Source organism: Zingiber officinale, chromosome 4B, assembly GCF_018446385.1.
Source record: "Zingiber officinale cultivar Zhangliang chromosome 4B, Zo_v1.1, whole genome shotgun sequence".
NCBI lineage: Eukaryota > Viridiplantae > Streptophyta > Magnoliopsida > Zingiberales > Zingiberaceae > Zingiber > Zingiber officinale.
This window is the reverse complement of record NC_055993.1, coordinates 58454249-58475989: the sequence shown is the minus strand read 5'-3', so window position 1 is coordinate 58475989 and position 21741 is coordinate 58454249. Positions and strand designations below refer to the sequence as shown.

At 40.4% G+C, this 21741-nt stretch overlaps 1 protein-coding gene across 2 annotated transcripts; it reads left to right on the top strand.

Annotated features, from left to right (window-relative positions):
* The first annotated feature begins 11508 nt into the window (after positions 1–11508).
* Positions 11509–21483, top strand: LOC121975085 (3-ketoacyl-CoA thiolase 2, peroxisomal-like). 2 transcript variants are annotated; one of them, XM_042526479.1, is made up of 14 exons: positions 11511–11688; positions 11884–11960; positions 17458–17542; positions 17671–17797; positions 17876–17974; positions 18052–18119; positions 18227–18334; positions 18420–18497; positions 18676–18808; positions 18894–18990; positions 19355–19478; positions 19564–19672; positions 20211–20294; positions 20929–21483. In XM_042526479.1, the coding sequence occupies exons 1-14, from the start codon at positions 11608–11610 to the stop codon at positions 20973–20975; spliced, it is 1317 nt and encodes a 438-aa protein (XP_042382413.1). In that variant the 5' UTR covers positions 11511–11607; the 3' UTR covers positions 20976–21483. The 2 variants fall into 2 exon arrangements, with proteins under 2 accessions (XP_042382412.1, XP_042382413.1); XM_042526478.1 differs by having other exon boundaries at positions 11509–11688; positions 20211–21483.
* Positions 21484–21741: the final 258 nt, after the last annotated feature.

The window sequence follows — 21741 nt, the reverse complement described above, 5'->3', positions numbered from 1 at the left end:
TTCAATGTATGCCACAAACAATATCGATGCATTGTTTGAGGGAAAATCTGTGTAATAGCTTTTGTCATAGTAGGATCCTGATTAGTGATAATAATGTTTGGTGCATCTTTATGCATGGCTTCTAAGAATTTTGTAAGCAACCAAACAAATGACTCAGTTTTCTCATCACTAAGAAACCTGCAACCAAAAAGAATTGTTTGATGATGATGATTAACTCCTACAAATGGTGTCAAAATCAAGCCATATCTGTTGGTGTTATATGTCGTATCAAATACAACTGCATCACCAAATACACTGTATGCCTTTCTTGATATATGATCAGCCCAAAAGCACCTACTAAATCTGTTATCTGAATCAGTCTCGTAATTAAAGAAAAAAGCCGAATTCTTCTCTTGCTCAGATGTAAAAAAACTCGATCAGTGTTTCAGCATCAATACCCTTTTGTTCATCCCTTAGATTTCTTTCAAAATTTTTAATATCTCTTTCTGTGCAACCTACACCCTCAGGCCCTCCATACTCTATCTTTAATAATCGCATTTGTTGACAAGTTGGCACATTAGCCTCCGAAAATTGTTGTATTAAAGCTTTCTTTGCTGCAGAAACACTACGATGTGAGCGTAGCAAATGCACCTTTGATGGAGTTGCGAGTGGATGATTATGGATTTCTATAAAGTTACTGACAACCCACTTAGGTCCAGTTTGTTTCTTGACAAATGCAATATTTGACTTACATCCTGTTCTAACTGACCCACGTGCTCTTTCCCTTGTCAGTTGATCAACTTTTGCATGTTTATTCCACTGTATTAGATCGGTATGCCCTTCTTTAAAGCATACAATTTGTTTCCATGTTACTTCATTTGTTATCTTATTTTTCTTACTCGTGTGCATCCTTGAACTAAATCCAGCTTCTCATGCATATTGGTTGTAGAACGAATATGCATCCTCTAGTGATGAGAATTCCATTCCAATTTATGGCTTTCGATCATCTGAAACTTGGGGAATGTATTCCTAATCATCAATACTATTTTCTTCCATTTCTAGGCTCCCTCACATTATAATTGACAATAGATAATTAGACAAAAACCATAAATGATTTCTTAGAAAATAAAAATTACAAGTTCAACTAAAAACATTACTTGAAGAAAATAGTATCCAAATCTAATTGGATGAGTCAAGCTGTACAAAACCCTAAGATCGAACATCAATTAAACTAAATGGTATTCAAGTGATAATATATGGAACATTTGGATGGGCAGATCAATTGTGTTGCCTCAACTCTAGCTTAGGCTGATGACATATTTACTTTAGAAACCACATGCAAAGATCTAAAAGAAATTTTAAAGACTGTTATTACTTATAGAAACTGATGTTGTTACTTCGAAGAGCAATAACATTTTGCATAAGTGTTAAAAGGAAATTCGAAGACCAAACAAAAACCACAACAATATGTCGTATAAAATCAAAACTGCCAAACTGAACAAAACACTGCGATCGAACATCAATTAAATTACTGATTTCTTATAAGATCAAACCTGCAATAGAAACAGAAAGAAACAAATGAGGTTTTACCTACAAGAGAAACCCTAGATTCGTTGGGTGGACATGTGAGGGAGGCGCCTGAAACCCTAGATATGCTGAGAGCTTGGGAACCCTAGCTTCGTCTCATCGAGCCTCATAGCCTGTTTGTAAGCCTTGTCGTGGCACGAGGTCGTCTGTCGCGAGGGCGGCGGCCACGAGTAGAGCTTGCCAGGGAGGGAAGCCGACTTTTGGGAAGCCGCTGCTGGTGTCGGCAGACGCAAGAAGGAGGGCACGGCGAGGAGTCAGGTGCCGGCAGACGCAAGAAGAAGGAAGCCGAGGTCGGCGGGAAGTGTCAAATCTGCTCACGGCGAACGCGAGAAGAAGGGCGAGGGAGTAGTTTTCGGCGACAGGGCTTTGTCCGCCCAAGGGAGGGCACGAGCGCACGGCGCGAGAAGGAAGGAACCCCAGGCTGTGGGAGGCAAGCAGATCTGCTCGCGGCGGATGCGAGAAGAAGGGCAGCGGAGACGTCGAGACGTGTTAGGGCTTAGGCTTCACAAAAGTCGCTGCGAAAAAAAATGTTTAGAAACCTCTCACTTATGACACGACAGCTGCCACGACAGTAGTCCGCAGGTTTTGTTCCGTAGCAGAACAAAATTGTATATATTTATATATATACAGAAATCTTATCCTGTGGTACGTATCCGTACGGTTTGGTGCAGCGCGTGTTAAAATCCGTGCTGGATCGATTAGTGGATCGATCCAGCGTGCCTGAATCGATTCAGCCCGCCTGCGCGTTAAAATCCATGTTGGATCGATCCAGCATGGCTAGATCAATCCAGTGATCGATCCACCGCACCGCATGGCTGGATATCTTCTCTCTCTCTCTCTCTCTCTCTCTCTCTCTCTATATATATATATATATATATATATATATATATATATATATATATATATGAGACGGTACATAATGGTGGGGTTCGATAAAGTTGGATAGTCAGAAGTTAATAGGGCATGACAGCCAGAAGTCAAGAGGTCGTGGCAGTTAGAAGTCAAGGTGACGTGCCAGTCAGAAGACAAGATGACATGGCAGTTGGAGGTCAAGGAGACATGAAAGTCAGCATGTATGGAAAGAGGAAGTAAAGACCGTATGATGATGCCAACCACATAAGTCCCGGGCGGGTTCTCACGGACCAGGACTCCAGATCTGAGATACCTTGATCTAAGACCTGGTAGACAGTTGGGGTGATACCTAACCTGGATTCGACGGGTCAGGCTCGCACGGACTGGTTTTATCTAGGACGAGTTCTCTCAGAAGAAAACTCTCGATCGACCAACTCCCGATCGGCTCTTGAATGCTCTTTCCATAGCTCCTGGCTCCCGAGGTTTAGGCCAGGTGTTATACTCGACTAATTATCCCGAGCTGCTCTAGACCTGGTCAGGACAGGAGGCACTATAGGACAACAGGGTCAGGGAATCATGATTGCCCGTCAGAGAATAATTGCTGCGTGTCAAGGAATATTCCAACGGTCTACAGTCACCTGCGAATGGAACCTTCCTTCAATGTATAGGTGGATGTCGCATATCCTCCATCACCCGACAAGTCCTGAGACCCGATATTCTCTGTCATCAGTCGGGTTCTAGAAGGTACGCACTGTCATATAAAAAGGGAGGTCCTCTCCCTTTCGCAGGTATGCTTTATCTCACATTCGTACTTGTCTTCTACTTTCTTTCTACTTCGTACACTGTTCTTCTAGAGAAAAAGTATCTGATTTGAGCATCGGAGGTCTTGGCCCGGGGACTTTTCCCTAGTTTTCTGGCCTCTAACGCCCGTGTGCTTGTCTGAGTGTGCGTAGAGCTCAGGTACCGCAGCTCAGTCATCGTCGTCCGTCAACCCCACGTGGGAGTTCATTTTTGGAAGTGCATACAAAAAAAGTGTTTTAGTCGCCCCTCTGTCAACACCCGCAACAACTCACTAGACCTTCATCTTACTCAGATTTCAGATAGGATGAATTTAGCACCGTCCGTGGAAATCTTCTCCACCTGTTCTAGAACATAAAGATGGACGACGTCGGGAGGTTCTCTATCATTATCATAGTCCCGGAGGATCCTGACAAACATATTATCTTCTACCCTCACTCCACGGGTATTTGGCAGTCAAGGAATTGAGTTAGAGCTTCAGTTGGCCAACAAAGCTCAGATTATTATCTTCTCCCCTAGCTCCACAGGTATTCGAGAGTTGAGGGATCGAGACAGATTCTCGGTCGGTCGACACTACTTTGCGATTAGGTATGACAAAGGCTCTGCTCCCTCATATTACTATAGGCTCCACTTCTATGGACTTTAGGGCTTAACCTCCCCCATTCGGGGTCAAGCGGTCTTCACTAGTCTCGGACCAACCTATCGGATCCCTTATCTCCCCCGTTCGGGATCGAGCGATCTTCACTGATCTCAGACCAGTATATCGGATCCCTTATCTCCCCCGTTCGAGGTCGAGCGATTTTCACTAATCTTAGATCAGCTTATTGGATCTCTTACCTCCCCCGTTTGGGGTTGAGCTATTGCCACCGGTCTTGGACCGGAGTATCGCCACTGGTCTCGGACCAGAGTATCGCCCCTGGTCTCGGACCAAAGTATCGCCACCGGTCTCGGACCGTTGTATTGCCACTAGTCTCAGACCAGAGTATCGCCACCGGTCTCGGACCGGAGTATCGCCACTGGTCTCTGACCAGAGTATCGCCACTAGTCTCTGACCAGAGTATCGCCACTAGTCTCTGACTAGAGTATCACCACCGGTCTTGGATCGGAGTATCACCACTGGTATCTGACCAGCGTATCGCCATCAGTCTTAGATCAGAGTATCGCCACTGGTCTCTGACCGGAGTATCGCCACTAGTCTCAGACTAGAGTATCGCCACCGGTCTTGGATCGGAGTATCGCCACTGGTCTCAGACCAGCGTATCGCCACCAGTCTTGGATCGGAGTATCTCCAACGACCTCCCGGTCAGGCTCCAAACTCTCGCACCGGTGCAAGTTATAAGTGAGCATACTCTCGCGACCAACGATCTCCCAGTCGGGCTCCAGACTCTTGCTCTAGCGCGAGTTATAAGCGAGCATGCTCTCGCGACCAACGACCTCCCGGTCAGGCTCTAAACTCTCGCCCTAGTGTGAGTTATAAGTGAGCACGCTCTCACGCCTCCAGACTCTCGCCCCAGCGCGAGTTATAAGTGAGCATGCTCTCACGCCTCCAGACTCTCGCTCCAGTGTAAGTTATAAGTGAGCATGCTCTCAGCCTCCAGACTCTCGCCCCAGTTCGAGTTATAAGTGAGCATGCTTTCACGCCTCCAGGCTCTTGTCCTAGCGTAAGTTATAAGTGAGCATGCTCTCACGCCTACAGACTCTCGCCCCAACACGAGTTATAAGTGAGCATGCTCTCAGGCCTCCAAACTCTCGCCCTAGCGTGAGTTATAAGCGAGCATGCTCTCTCGACCAATGACCTCTTGGTCGGGCTCCAGACTCTTGCCTCAGCACGAGTTATAAGTGAGCATGCTCTCGTGACTAACAACCTCCTGGTCGGGCTCCAGAATCTCGCCCCAGTGCGAGCTATAAGTGAACATGCTCTCATGACCAACGACCTCCCGATCAATTACTAGTTGGACGGGTTACTCCCTAGTCAGGGACTCACCTTACTCGCCGCTCTACCCGGCTCTCACTGCTCTCGCCTCACTTGTCGCTCTGCTTGGCACTTACTGCTCTCTCCTTACTCGCCGCTCTGCCTGGCTCTAACTGCTCTCGCCTCACTTGCGGCTCTGCCCGGCACTTACTGCTCTCGCCTTACTCGTCGCTCTGCCCGGCTCTCACTGCTCTCGCCTTACTCGCCGCTTTGCCCAGCTCCCACTGCTCTCTCCTTACACGCTGCTCTGCCCGACACTCATCACACTTGCTTCACTTGTCGCTCTGCCTGGCACTCACCATTCGTGGTTCACGTATCGTCGTTGCCCGGTCATGAATTATTGTCGCTCGGTCGGCATTTTTTCAGTCGCGCCCTTAGAACCCCTCGCTTGTCGTCGTTCCACCTGTTCGGGGTTCTCCCTATTGCCCGATCGCGAATTATTATCACTCAGTCGATATTTTTCGATCACCCGATCGTGAATTACTATCGATCAGTCGGCATTTTCTCGGTCACGTGCTTGACACCGCTCGCTCATTGTCTTTCGACCCGCTCCGCATTCTCCCTATTGCCCGGTCGGTATTTTTTGGGTCACTTGGTTGCATTCTCTGATCACCCGATCGACATTTTGCGATCGCTCGGTCGCGGTTTATTGTCACCCGGTCGACATTTTTCGGTCGTCCAGTCGCGAGTTACTGTCGTTCAATGGACATTTTCTCGATCATGTGCTTGACACCACTTGCCCATCATCTTTCGACTCGTTTGACATTCTCCCTATTGCCCGGTCGATATTTTTGGGTTACTTGGTTGCATTCTCTGATCACCCGGTCGACATTTTTTGGTCGCCCGATCGCGGTTTATTGTCACCCGGTTAACATTTTTCAATCGCCCGATCGCGAGTTACTATCGCTCGGTCGACATTTTCTCGGTCACGCGCTTAACACCGCTTGCCCATCGTATTTCGACCCGCTCGACATTCTCCCTATTGCTCAGTCGACATTTTTGGGTCATTTGGTTGCATTCTTTCAATCACCCGGTAGACCTTCTCTTAGTCTACCAATCAGTATCACTTGGTCGTTCGCTCGATCGATTCGCTTTGACCCGCTCAGCATTCTCCCTTTTGCCCAGTTGGCATTGTTCAATTACCCGATCGCGATTTATTGTCATTCAATCGACATTTTTCTCGATTGTCCGGTTACGATTTACTGTTGCTCGGTCAGTATTTTTCTTGGTTACGGTCATGTCTTTGCTCGCTTGTCATCTTTTCACTCGTCTATCATTCTCTCTATTGCCCGATTGCATTTTACTATCACTCGGTCGACATTTTTCTCGGTCACGATCACGACTCTACTCGCCCATCATTTTCTCGATTACCTGGTCGCGATTCACTATTGCTTAGTCAGCATTTTTCTCGATCGCGCTCACACCTCTGCTCATCCATCATTCTCTCTCTTGCCTGGTCACGATTTACTATCGTTCGATCAACATTAGCCCGGTTGCTCGCTCGTACCGCTCAACCACTTGCTCAACATTCTCATAGTCACCCATTCTGCATTTGCTCAGTCACTTGCTCAGCCCCGTTCGACCATCTTCTCGATGTCACTTGGTCTCCCGAATGACATTCAATCGATCACTTGCTCGGCATACGCTCGGCACCATTTTTCGTCACTCACTTGGTATTACTTCAATCACTTACTTGGCACCGGCATAGCTACTCATTCGACACTATACGACAAGCCCAGCGGTCTGACTGTGCATTCAGGCAAGATTTTATTTTTCGTTGGCTGGGTCTAGTCAGTCGGACTTGCGCCTCCTTCGACTAGACTTGAAGGAGAGGCTTGTGATGTGGATATATCTAGAGGGCTTAGAGGAAATTAGGGAAAAGAGGAGGGGCAATTTGGTCTTTTCACATATGGAGGGGTTTGGGGGTTTTATGTGGCATTATTCATCGTGTTGGGGAGGGCTTCTTCGTTGTTCTGCTTCAACCGCTAGGAGGGTCATGAGGGAGGCACGCTACCACCTCCAATCAGCGCCGCCTCGCCGGAGGCTCTCGCCGACACCTCGCCAGCAAGCCACCACACCCCACTCCCTCACCTCTCATTGGCGGGCACCTCTGGTCGCCCCTTCTCCTCACCCATGTGACTCCTGTCGTGAACGTCGCTGTCGCTTCCTCTCTCGACGTTGTAACCTCCTCCCCTTTCTCTTCTCCACGCTGCCACCAGCGCTGCTTCTCCCTCCTATTGACGTCGCCGACCATGAGCAGCCACAACTGCCTCTGCCGCCTTCTCCCTTATCTCCAGCAAGTTATCGCCATCTCCCTCTCCCTTAGCGCACTAGAGCTCACAGCCGCTTCCAGCGACCACCGCCTTTCGGGCCGCCGGCAACCAAGCGCTGCCTCCATCTCCCTTCTTTTCATCATCCACAGCCACCTATTGGCGATCTCCTCCAGGATGCCATAGCCTCGCCTCTCTTGTCGCCTCATCATAGGCCACCTCCAGGTCATCCGCTATGCAGTGCGCCTTCGAGGTTGATTGGGCCTTCGAGCCCTCGCTGCTAGTGGGCTTCGATTTGATTGTGCTCCGTCTTTGCTATGTTTTGGTCTCTGTGGTATCCGACTTGTGTGCTAGATTCTGGGTTGTATGTCATATCTCGGCCTACGCGTCAATATCATATTTCGGCCTTCGTTCCGCCATTGTATCCCAACCTGCATGTCTATGTCTTATCCCGACCTACGTGTCGATGTCATAGTCCGGCCTGCATGCCAAGGTCGCATCTGGTTTCGTGCCACCACTTCCAACTCCATGACGCGTTCGACTCTACTTCGTCAGATCCAGGTCTTCATCTGACTCGGAGTTATCTGCTTTCCGAGTCATGATCACTCGAGCAGCGTCCCATCCGAGGGCGCCCCCTTGGGTTAGGGTACGTTCTCTATTCATGTTCTAGGCGCATTTCGTTATTATACATATCAGTCTGTTACTTATATATTCGTTGGATATGCCTCGAGCCTCGGGGTACCAGAGACCAGGTCAACCCGGTCGCTAGCTGCAGGTAGCGTCGACCAAAGGACTTCTGACGACTTTATCAACAAAGAAGCCATCTCAGCACACCCCTCACCCCGTGGTCCGTTCACCTCACCCCGTGGTCCGTCTGACTTAGATTCCGGATATATATATATATATATATATATATATATATATATATATATATATATATATATATATAAATTAAAATTGTTAAGAACAAATACAACACTTAATTTTAACCAACAGTAAGCTATTGTAACAGACTCCCCCTTATAAAAAATTAATTTAATATCATACTTGATCTTAACCAAAAAACCGAGGAAAGTATACTTTTTAACATTGTCGATCCAAGGTATTTATAGAAGCTTCTCTACTCACAGTATTATCAATCCTAAAATGTGGGACTAAAAAAGATTCAGGTGACATATTAGCTAAGCAATCATATCTAGAGAAAAATACTGATAAAAAATATTTTAATTATACGCCGTAACTAAGTCTCAAACTTTAGATTCCTAATTGCTTAATGAGAAAAATTCTCAATAGTACACCGCAGCTATGTCTCGAACTTTAGATCCCTGATTGATTAATGAGGAAAAATTCTAATAATACGCCGCCCCCTGAGTCTCAAACTTTGGATCCCTGATTGATTAATGAGAAAAAATTTTAATAATACACCGCAGCTAAGTCTTGAACTCTAAATCTCTAATTGATGTATCTTTGGAAATTATTAATAAACATTGAAATTATTTTCGATGTGAAAGGACAAAAAATATTAACGTAATTTAATTTTGGGTTTCACTAAATTAACTAAATTAACTAAGAGCTAGTTAGTAAATGGTATATATTCTTAATAAAATAGTAAATGTTGTTTTATTATATATATATATATATATATAACTATTTTATTAATATAAAAATTAATTATGTTTTCTAAAAAGCAAATGATATATTTTTAAGAATTTTATTTTTTAATTAATTAGCTAATGAACATGTGATTTATGTCATCTGATCCTATATGAAGGCTAGGGGATGGCGCCCTGGTTCTGATGAATGATTTATTGATCGGTGGATGATTTCTTTAGCTTGGAATAGAACTTTCCTCCTATCCTGACACAGTTAGACTATCCAACAAAACGTTAGTGACCAAAGAGCAAGGAAGGGGTCCCTAGCAAGATCCTCCGACTAACAAGTCAGTACGACACCAAATGGAGGAATGAAGAACAGTAGAGAAAGTGCTCACGTGAGAATAAAGCTTAGATGATGCTAATTGTGTGCATTGCTAACAGAGAGGATCTCCCCTTTATATACCACCTCTCATAACCTTCGTGATCATGAGGTGGTCTCTTGCGTCGGAGTTTGTTAGGTAATGGAAAAAGTACAGTTTGGGTACTTCGCAATGATAGTTCGAGGAATTTTTTTTCTATCCACAGATGTACCTCTTTTATCGTTTATGCTCCTGCGCCATTATTAAGGTGATTAAAGAAATATGCTATTTTGATTAGCTAGCTTATGGGAGGCATAATAACTTTGAGGAAGACTTTTAAAGGAATATTCTCCGATAAGTTTTGGTAAGTTGTTATAATGTTGTCAGAAGTTGTCTACTCAGTATATCTCGCCCGGTCCATAAAGCTGGCCATATTTATACCTGCCTTTGTATTAATCTGCTTCATTGTACCCCAAATATTGTAAAATTCTATTCAGAGACTGATATGGCGTCCACAGTATACCAATAATCCATTTAAGGAGTTATATGATAAATTGTATATTAAAGCAACATTTAAGATATCATGTAATCTTAAATCCAGCCAACCTTTACCCAGTTGGCTATTCATGTGAAGCCTCCAAAGGATAGGTGCCTTTTAAGCTTGGCCTACCTTTCCCCGCCTAAGCGTATATTGCAAACTTTATAAGTCTAAGTATCTTTAAGCCCAGCTGGTCTGTTACCAGTTGGGAGGATACAAAGAACCTTATGTTCGACCATCCTTTATCCGACCATTCGTGTATTAAGAACTTTTACTAATCTAAGGGTGTTAAACCAACAGGCCTTTTGCCCGGCTGAGCATACATAAAAAGTCTTATGTTTGACCGATGTTTATCTGATCGATTGTATATTAAGAGCTTTACGAGGCTAAGGGCGCTAAGCACGGTTGGCTATACACAAAAAGCCTTATGTTCGACCAGTTTTCATCCGATTGATCGTATATTAAGAACTTTACTAGGCTAAGAAGCTAAGCTCGACTGACCTTTTGCCTAGCCGAGCATACACAGAAAGTCTTATATTCGACCAGCCTTTATCCGACCGATTGTATATTAAAAGTTTTACAGAGCGCTAAGCCTAACGGACCCTTTTATCGCTCGAATGTATTATTTTTTAGTTCGAGAGTAAAATCCTAAAGTTCTTATCTCCGATCGAATTTGCAACCGATCGGCCTTATCTGAGCGTCCTACTTTAAGGCTATGTGGGTAAAACCTGAGAACTTTGGGGCTAGACGATCAACAAAATTAAATATAAAATACTCCTCTATCTTAATTTTAACTAACACATCATTTTAACTTTAACCTACACATCACTTTAACATTGATTATCACGTCACTATAATCCATATCATCAATAATATAATAAATATATTTTTAATTTTATCTTTTAATTGTATTTTTTATTGCTTTTAATCGATCACAAGTCAATGATTCTTCATATATCCTTATCATGTCATTGAAATTTTCGAACGCGGTATAAGTCAAACGTCAACAACAAGATTGCAGTAGCAATTTCGCGTGGAGCCCACCCGAGAGGGTAATAAAAAAGTAAACGCGTACCCACCCGGTTACCTACTTATTCAATTGCCGGACTTAAAAAAGAATAAGTCTTGCGTTTACTCTGTTGACCGCGACCCTTCTTTCAAATGCATGTTCCACGACATTGCCGACCCACATCCGTCCTCACTTCACAGAAACTTCTGCGTTTCCAAATCTATCATTTTCTTCTATTTCTTTCATTTACCAAAGGCTATCAATAAAATTAATTTGTGTTTACTTACTAATAATACCATTAGTCTGCATGTAAATCACAATTTTTTCATTTAAACTATGATTATACGTGATAAACGGTAATCGGGGTTCGTTTCAAGTGAGTCACACCAAAGTCTTCTTCAGCCTTCAACAACCGCACATCTCTTAAAACTGGCTGAGACCGTTGTGATTAAAGGTCAGATTGAATGGACGTTTACTGATGAATCAATGTATGATTTTCATATGCGGACCGAGCTATTCCGAGACCTGCCCTTGTCTGCAATTCACTGGAAACTCCACGAACAACAAATCGCGTTCTTGCTAATATATAAGAAGTCCTCATACATCTCCTCCAGTCTCCGCGAGAGGGAAGACAGCGAGGTCTAGGAAATGGAGCATGCGATCGAGAGACAGCGGATCCTCCTCCACCATCTCCAACCCGCTTCCCCATCTCATCTTCCCGTCCTCTCGGTATTAGTTGATTCGGTCTCAATTTCGTTTTTCATCCTTCCGCCATTTAGAGTTTGTTTTTTCTGCTTGGCGTTTGTTCATATAGTTCTTTTAAAATCCTTTTTTTTTTATTCCTTATAACTAACTTGTGTTTCTGGTTTCGTATTGATTTTTGTTTTGTTTTGTTTTTTTTTCATTTGGGCGTCCTTTTCGCAGACTGCGGTTTGCGCTGCTGGAGACAACGCAAAATACCAGAGGAGTTCTCCCAACGGCGACGATGTGGTCATCGTTGCGTAAGTCTTTGTGCATTGCTCGTGTGTTTCTGTTTGATATTATCTTCTGATCCTACTGCGACGTTCCTATTAATTTTGAGATTGGAATGCTTTGTCCTTTGATGTAAAATAGTGGACTGAAATCCTTTTGAACTGAACTCAAGTTAGGGCAACGATTTTATCTGAATCATATCTTTTGTATGATTCAGCTATTTGCTCTTGAAACCTAATCTCATTCTTACCCTGAACTTTCGATCTTACCAAGATTTTAAGGACTTGTTTACTGTGTTGGTACAGTATGTTCTATCCTCTGTTCACTTTAGGCCTTGTTTCTCTGATAGATAGTAAATCTAAAGGATAAATATATAGAAAAAACAGAGAGGTGAGGCGGAGGGATTACAAGATAGTTTTCCTTTGAGTTGTCTCTTGGAATAGATATATACAAAGTGGATGAACCACTTTTTTATAATCAATAAATTTAATTACCTTTCTTTTTTATTTAGGCGAATCTTTAACTCCCCAATTCATCTTTAGTCGCTTTGGGCATAAATGGATGGAAGGAAAATATCCTTAAATATAAGACACCATAGTACCCTTATTGCTGGATAATTTGTACCCAAATGGAGGGCATTTATATCTTTTGAATAAATATAAGCCTTCATCCTTCTAATTTCCTCTTAAGTAAACAAATGAATTAAAACTAAAATAATTTTCCCTCTTCTCAAAAAAACAAGAACAATGGAATCATCGACCCTCTTCCATCCTACTTCCATCATACTAGTTTCCATCCTTATTCCCTTTTCCCACTTCTCATGTAAACAAGGCCTAAAGGTATTCTTAGGAAACCCCATCAGTATGGTGGGTTAGAAAATTGGATTTGTGAAGACATAAAAGTCTCTAGTTGGATAATAAGTTTACTCATCAGTCGTGAAAGAGTAGAGAAGCAGATTTAAGTTAGACAACAAAACAGTTTGAACACTAGAGAACTGTTTTAAGGGTAATTGCTAAATTATTAGAACATATACAAGTTTGATCAAATTTTTCATGTCCTTAATAACAAATATATTATACAGCTCAAAAACTGTTAGGTCATTTTAGCTATTATTTTAACTAAAGTATTGATATTTAATTTAATTGTTACCTAATAATTAGGATTGGTGTGTGGATGGACGAAGACTAAAGGGGGAGTTACCTATAACCTACAAGTTAAAATACTTTATTTCTATTACACATGTAGGGATAAATAAAACTTGTTAGATATGCACAAAAAAGATTCTTGTGTGTTTGTTTGTGTCTGAGTTTAAGAACAACAAAAATAAGACAAGAAATAAACTCAAAAAGACAATGTTAACATGGTTTGAATAAGGTTTAAAATTTTAAATCGTATCGGAGTTTCGATTTAAGATCAACTATACAATTTCAATACTATATCGTATCGTACCGTGCCCAATACAGTTTTAATACTTTTTAAATATAATATAATTTAAGATTAAATATTATATTATATTATACAAATTATATCATAAGAACAAGAATAGTTTAGTTGAAAATTTAATTAAAATAATAGTATATTTTATAAATTAATTATATTTTTAATATTTATGGGAAAAAATACTTAGTCTAAAAAGGAAAAAAAGATATATGTAAATTATGGGAAACAAAAATGAAAGTAAGTAAATAAAAAATTAATTAATAAATCATGGAGGAAATTAAGAAAAAAATAAAATAAAAATCAAGAAAAAAGGAGAAAAAAATTAGTGAAAGAGAAAAAAGGAAAAAATTAGCAGAAAAGAAAAGGAATTAGTTGGGAAGAAAATAAATATGAAAGGGGAAAGTAATCAATTAGTAGGAAAGGAAAAAAAAGAAATAAAGCAAAAAGGAAAAGGGGAATGGAAAGAGGGGAAATTTTTCCCCTCACTTCGTCGTTCTGTCGTAGCCGATAAAATTTTTCTCTTCTCTTTTTCTTTTTGGCTTTTTGACAAATCTAGTGTCGTATCGTATCAGTCAGTAGATGGAATGACAAATTTCATCAATGCCAATGGGTACTGCATGAGACTTTAAACCTTGGGTTGAACGCTTGTCCTATTCCACAACCTACTAATTCTTCAGATAAATTATTTCCAAAATTCACTATATAATATTGTATCAAAAGGTGATTACACTCATCCTAAGCACCCCTCATAGCTCATCCCTAAGTTATGTGAAGGGAGATAAATCACAGGCTTAGCTTATAGTCGACCGCTAAGTTGGCTAGGGGTGGAAGGATTTTTTTTATCCTGAGGGCATGGCCCGTCGGAAATTGATCCTTTGCTCCATTGTAATAAGTATGTCACTCTCTAGCCGGGCATATGTATCTAGAGGTGGAGAAACCTCATTCAAATTGTATCTTCTTCTACAATGATATAACAAGAAAGAAAAGAAAAGAAAAGAAAAGAAAAGATAATTAACCAGGGCTCGCAGAAGTTTCTAAAATCCCTTGGACAATATTTTCTCGGCCACTTAGATTCTAATATATCACAATCAAATTCGTGCATAATTACCAAGAGAAAACATGTTCAACACTATATAAAATAGTCTCCAACAACTCCAATAGCTAGTTTTCGAGCAACATCAGTCAACTAATAATTAATCAAATCAAATCCAATTTAGTCATTTGAAATCATCAACTAGCCATTGCAATCCAACAATAACAATTTAGTTGACTAAACCATTCTTCGGTCAATTAGAACTCTACTATGAGTTTTTCCTAAACCTCCTTTACGCTCTTAAAGGGTCTAACCCTGTATAGTTGCTTCGATGAGAGTCAACATCGGAGTGTTACCATAACTTTTGCATTTGTTGTCATTTTTTCTTCATTTCATTGCTCCATTTATCGAAATTGATTTAATCTCTATATTCATTGTTGGTGTCTCAAAGCTTTTCTTTATTGTTAGATAATTCTCAAAATCATATTATATGTAAATATTCTATTCAATTTTTCCTATATGCAAAATTACCCAATCAAAGTATGGTGGTAATTGTAGCGATCTAGTGTGCTAAACATGCGAAAAGCGCAGCAGAAAATTTACTAGGTCCTCTCCAGAAGATCAATGCGAAGGAAAACTATCATATACTAAGTTTGATTAGAAAGTCATACTTTTGATGCGTGCCCTCGATCTCCTGATAGCTATGATCTCAGCACGATCACGTGTCCGTATGGTTGTGCTAGCAACCACCAAGGATGTTTCGGCCAAGATAGGGAGGAAGAAGATGAGTTGGAATCTCAATGGACACCATACATAAATCATATTTATATCCATCTAAGGAATACCAAAGGTCATGTGTCTTTTGATCTTCCTTCATGAATTAATCTTAATCATCTTTCATGAAAAGTCTTTTGGTCTTCCTTCTAGAATTCAAATCAACATTTGAATTCTTCATGAGTCAATGGTCATTTTCGAAATTGACCTTTCATCTTCCATGGTTAATTGAAGTTCACCCAATAAGTCTAACTCATTAAACCTCATCAATCTAAATTGACTTCATGAACATCAATCCCAATTGACTCCATTAATCTAATTCAAATAGACTCAATCCCATTGCCTATGAAGTTCTTCTGACGGAGTCGATCAAAGCTCTATAGTAGGCCTTTGCCAACTCCACTCGACCTCTGAGGTCGATCGCAATCAAGGTTCCCATAATTATCAAAAGAAATAAGCATCTGAGTTCCACCTTGCAAGAACAACTTCCTTCGGCCGAGCTTGTCAATGGTGAAGATGGAGACAAAGGTGCAGAGTAGCCCAAGAATATTGCATTTGGCAAGTTCCTGATGTCAGTCGGGTAGCCGTGGTTGTCCTTGGCCAAGTTTGGGTTTTGTGCCAGGTAGAGGGACCTGAAGGATCCAATGATCACTACGAGCTTGCTGATCGCTGCCGAGAACCTGTGGCATGTCGAACGAAGGCCCGCTGAGAAGATCTTTGCTAGCATGATGAAGGTGGCGCTCACTAGGTGCATTCCGTGGCGGCTCACGAATTCCAATGAGAAGAGCCGAAAGGTGTTCAACGACGTGATTTGATCCACCTTCCCCTACTCCTCGATCTTCGTTTGCAAAGCCTTTGATATGTCGACTATCGCATGCTTCGCGTTCTTTGCCACTAGCGCCATGGATTGTGCTGTTTCTAGCATCTTCATCCGTTAGTAGTAGGTGAGCGCTATTGGCAATGCACCGAACATAAGGATGATACGCCATATGTAGTCAGCCTCGGGCACCGTGGAGCCTACCAGGTCGGCCGAGCACAGAGGAGCCTAGAATCGATTCTTTAAAGCGGTGGAGACAATGATGGCGACCATGCCTTCAACGAGGATGCCTAGGCCCTGCATGGCAAAGATGACGGCTATGAAGGCTCCACGAGTCTTCTTGTTTGTATACTTTGACATTATGGATTGGATCCCCATTAAAAGTTTCTAAAAGTCTTTGGATATATTTTTTTTTGACCACTTAATGTTAGAATATCAAAATCAAATTTGTGCATGGTTATCTAAAGAAAATTTGTCTAATGCTTATATAAATGGCCTCCAATGGCTAGTTTTCAAACAATTTCAGTTGACTGAAATCATCTAACTAGCATTTGTTAGCCAACAATCAAAAGTTTAATTGATTGGATCAATCCTTCAATCAATTAGAACCTTATTCAGTTGACTCAACCCTAAATTTACTTGACTAAACCTAATAGGCTGCATTTTATTTTTGAACAAGAGGTTTAGTCGATTCAGCAGTTGACTTTACACTCCAATCAACTAGGATCACCTCTAGGACTCAATCATCGTAACCTCTACATAATCTTACCCAAAAGCATGAACCTTTTATTACTTACATAATCTCTCATAGTTCACCATCTTCCATGCCTACAACCTCTATATCATCCTCCATGACGTTGTCCAAATACTTCTAACCTCTTGGTCTTCACATGCTCAAAGAAGTTGCCTCCAAGTCTTGACCACTTTCTCAAAGGCTTTGATTCTAGGTCTTCAACTACTTGCCCAAAGGCATTGTCTCTAGGTCTTCAACCGACACAATTTTAACTCCTTGAGTCACGAGCTCTAGTACAATCTACCTAGTTTGTGCAAATTTGATTCACACATATCTTTATCACACAAAAATCTAACTTTTAAACCGTTTGTCAAATACATCAAACCATCCTCAAGGCAACATGATTGAATCCATTCACATATGAGCATTGTTCCACCAAGAATCTCTTCAAAACACTTAGAAGCATCATTGTACAAACAATGGATTTCAATATTTGGACAGTAAAGTTACCTCATGATATATAATTTTGATAAGCTAAGATAGATATGCAAAAATTAAAAGGATGCAATAGATTTGATAAAACTTGTGTTCTTTGTGATATTTTTTGCAATCGATTTATTTTCTATTACAACACAACCTTTTGGCATTTGTAGATGTCAACGTTTGTTTAGCTGGAATAGCCATTATGCATGCTTATGCTTAGCATTTATTATTTTTTGTGTATGATAGCGCATGCCGAACTGCTATTTGCAAGTCCAAAAGAGGGGGTTTCAAGGATACACACCCTGAAGACCTACTCGCAACAGTTCTGAAGGTGAGATACTTGTAGAAATGCTGAAAATTGAAATTAATTAACTTAAACAGAGAGAAAAACACTCAATTTAGGCGTCATTAGAAATATTCTGAGTATTAATGATGGAATATCTACACTTTTAATCATAGGCATTGTTGGATAAGACTCAGCTGAAGCCAAGTGAAGTTGGTGATATTGTTGTTGGCACTGTCTTGGCCCCAGGATCACAGAGGGCAATTGAATGCAGAATGGCAGCATTTTATGCTGGATTTCCTGGTCACTAGATTTTTATGGCAATTGTTTATGCTTTAATTAAACAAAATCTTGTCTGAACATTTTACCCTGGAATAACAGACTCTGTTCCACTCAGAACTGTGAACAGACAGTGCTCATCTGGTCTTCAGGCTGTTGCTGATGTTGCTGCTTGTATAAAAGCTGGTTTTTATGATATCGGTAGATTTTTCAGTGAATTGATAGTTATAAAAATTTCTTGATGTTATGAATTTATTGGTTCTTCATATCCGATGTAGGCATTGGTGGAGGTTTGGAGTCAATGACAGTTGACAGTGTCGGTTGGATTGGACCTGTTAATCCTAGAGTATGTTGTATTGACTTGAAATCTTTTCTTGTATTAAGTTCTAGAACTTAACTGGAAAAAGGAAATAATTGAATATTCTCATGAATTAAGTACAACATATGATTCAGGTTGAAATGTTTGCACAAGCTCGAGATTGTCTACTTCCAATGGGTATTACATCTGAAAATGTTGCACATCGTTATGGAATAACAAGGCAGGAGCAAGATCAGGCAGCTGTGGGTTATATGTTTATTCATACTTCTATTCCTTTTAAGACATTGCAAATGTCTTTTTTTAACATGCTATCTTATCCTTGTCTAGGTTGAATCTCATAGGCGGGCTTCTGCTGCAAATGCTGCAGGTAAATTCAGAGAAGAAATTGTACCTGTTACTACAAAGGTATTTAAAGCTTGAAAAAGGCTATTTAATATTTGATTTTCAACCCACTGCTAAATCTTAGCAATTAGTAATATTTAAAATATTCATTTACCCAAGTCAATAGGATGATAATATATATAGTATCTCTTCTATTCTATTGCTATTCTGCACTTACCTGTCAAATTATTACCTTATGTAGGTTGTAGACCCAAAAACAGGAGAGCAGAAGCAAGTCACAATTTCTGTCGACGATGGAATCCGCCCAGACACATCAATGTCAGTTCTTTCGAAGCTTAAACCAGCTTTCAAGAAGGATGGAAGCACCACTGCTGGTAATATTAACATAAATTTTGTGAACATTGTCCATCCCTTTACATCCCATTTGCCATCCACATAACAGATATGGCATCTGCACAGGCAATGCTAGTCAAGTGAGTGATGGAGCTGGAGCTGTCCTCCTCATGAGAAGAGATTTAGCAATGCAAAAAGGACTACCGATACTGGGTATATTCAGGTTATTTCTCTATTTTGTACAAAGTTTCAATGAAAGTTAAAAATGTTTTTTTTGTGTCATTACATTTCTATTGAGCAGATGAAGGTCCATAACTTTCCATATATCAAAGGTCTATTTAAGACCACACTGTCTATACCGTCAATTTGTATGTTTATTTATTTCTCATAAACTGTTAGATCTTTCTGTGGTATGTGCTCATCAATGCTCACCCCTTCATATTGGATGCACTAAGCTACATTATATTATACTACTAAGCCTTTTGAATTTCCTCTGCAATTTCATTGTTTTAAACACTTGATTCTATATTTGTTTAAGTGCCTTGTAATATAATCTTGTATGAATTATATGCAATTTGTGTAAGTAGGAGCTTCTCTGCAGTTGGAGTGGAGCCTGGTGTGATGGGAATTGGTCCTGCTGTTGCAATTCCGGCAGCAGTTAAGGCTGCTGGTATTCAGCTTGATGAAATTGACCTTTTTGAAATAAATGAGGTAATAAAGTGTAGTTATTTTATTGAGATCTGCTGTAAAATATTAAAGGAAAAAACTTCCATCTCTTAGTTTCTTTCCTCTCTAGGCTTTTGCTTCGCAATACGTGTATTGTTGTAAAATGCTGAAGTTGGATCCTGAAAAGGTTAATGTTAATGGAGGTGCTATTGCTCTTGGACATCCACTGGGCGCTACAGGTATATTTAAGTCCATTTGCCTGGTAATGATATCTTTTTCAAATGGTTGATCTCGCTATTACCAGTTAAACTATTGGCCACAGTATATAACACTCTTCTTGAATGAGGTAAGATTCTCAATCCCAAGGCCCATTTAGGTCTTTTGCTATTTCGTGAGTGGTTAAAATTTAGTTTCACATCAAATATTTAACAGTGTGAATCAGATGATCAGGGATGAGAAAAAAAAAGGAAAAAAGAAAACAGTTTCCTGCATTATGACTAGGTCCGAGTTGAAAATTACATCTTTTTAGGGCTAGTTTGAATAAGGACTAAAAATCTACCTTACCTGATCATACAATTAACATCTTTTTGCTGTATTATATTTGGTTTCTTCGTAGTTTGTTAGGGATGTGAAATGTTCATCGGCAACACTAGACAAAATAGTGTGGTTGATAATTTCATTCTCTTAGTATTTTATGGGCTAATTTATTTGACACTGCTGTTTTGCAGGGTTTTTTTCCCCTTCAATTTTCTAATTAATACTCTTTTTATCATAAAGGTGCTCGATGCGTTAGCACACTTTTAAATGAGATGAAGCGGAGAGGAAAGAATTGCAGATTTGGAGTTATTTCAATGTGCATAGGTCTCACCCTTTTCCATAACTCATTTCCCGTTATCATAAATAGAACCAGGGGGAAGGTCCATATATCTTAGATTTGATCTAGTAAATATGTTTTTAACATTTACCCTGGGTAGAAGTACTTTTATTATAATATTTTAATTATTATGAAAATTATAAATTAAATGAAGGCATTTCATTAAATTAAACAAAGCCATTCAATTAAACTAAATAAAAATATGTAATTGAATTAAATGGAGATATTTATGAAAATTATAACTAAATAAAGAAAATGAAATGAATGATTGAGCTGAGTAATGATATTTGCTTTCCTAAATGATACTTGTGAATTAATAAAAGGTTATATGTAAAAAAAACTAGTTTGATGTTTTGAGACTCAGGTACATCAAGGGCATGTAGGAAAAATCATTACTAAATTTATAGTGAACTAAATTGTGATATAATTTAAAAAATATTACTTTAATGTTTTGAGATTATTGACAAACGAAGCGCATATAAAAAAAAAAGCACAATAAGTGCATGTAAATAAAAGAATTATTAAATTTATAGTGAAGGGTATTTACTCTAGTTCTAGCTCCTTATCTGCTTGCCTTATAATAATTTATCTAATGTTTTTGATAAAAAAAAAATACGGCAGGATCCGGCATGGGAGCTGCCGCTGTTTTCGAGCGTGGTGATGTGTAGATCAGCTAAGGGGGGGGTGCAAATCCTCAGCTCGCGAGCCTCAGGCGGCCTGGTTTGTTTTTGCCAGTCTTTGGTTTGGTTTGGTTCTATCCCGCGCGCGTGAGGAAGCGACGCACGGTTTGATTATGTCCAGTGAGTGAGGGGACCGATGCATGCTTTGGTTCGCTGGCGAAACAGTGCTTCAGAGTGAATAAATGTTGCGCCTCTGTTCGTCGTTCGTGTGCTCTCGAGCAGTTTGCTTTCTCCTCCTTCCCTCTCTGTGTTTGCGTGCGTTGCCTTCTTTTCCTAGAGTTTTCCTTGTTCTGAGGCTTAGTGTTCAGCGATCTGAGGTTGAGTCCGGAGTGCGATGTTCGTCTTGGAGTGCACCTACGGACGACGCGAGTGGTTGTCGAATCTTGGGAGAATTTTGTCGGAGAGCCTCTGCACCGTGGGCGATAATATATTCTGTAAAGACAGTTGGCACGCGACGCTTCAACCGAAGGATAATAATTTCTAGACCTTACTCTTTTATTTACCTGTTTATTGCATACTTACTATTTTAGTACAAATATATTACTGTGTTAGTGCTCTCGTACAATAACAATACTGTCATAGATACATCTATTATTAATTCTCAGCTCGTGTAAAAGTCCCGTGGATTATCTTACTCCTCTACATGTGCTACCTCATAATTTATGAGTATTTAATTGGGGAGTCATATTAAACTGAAATGAATATTATCACCCTTTTCCCTATATTGACATTCTAATATCCTTAACTACTTGTA

What these genes read in the sequence shown, in the direction of transcription:
- LOC121975085 (XM_042526478.1), top strand. Translation starts at nt 11,608, where the DNA reads ATGGAGCATGCGATCGAGAGACAGCGGATCCTCCTCCACCATCTCCAA. An exon ending in CTCATCTTCCCGTCCTCTCG is followed by an intron (nt 11,689 to 11,883) that starts GTATTAGTTGAT and finishes TCCTTTTCGCAG; the next exon opens with ACTGCGGTTTGCGCTGCTGG. An exon ending in GACGATGTGGTCATCGTTGC is followed by an intron (nt 11,961 to 17,457) that starts GTAAGTCTTTGT and finishes TGTGTATGATAG; the next exon opens with CGCATGCCGAACTGCTATTT.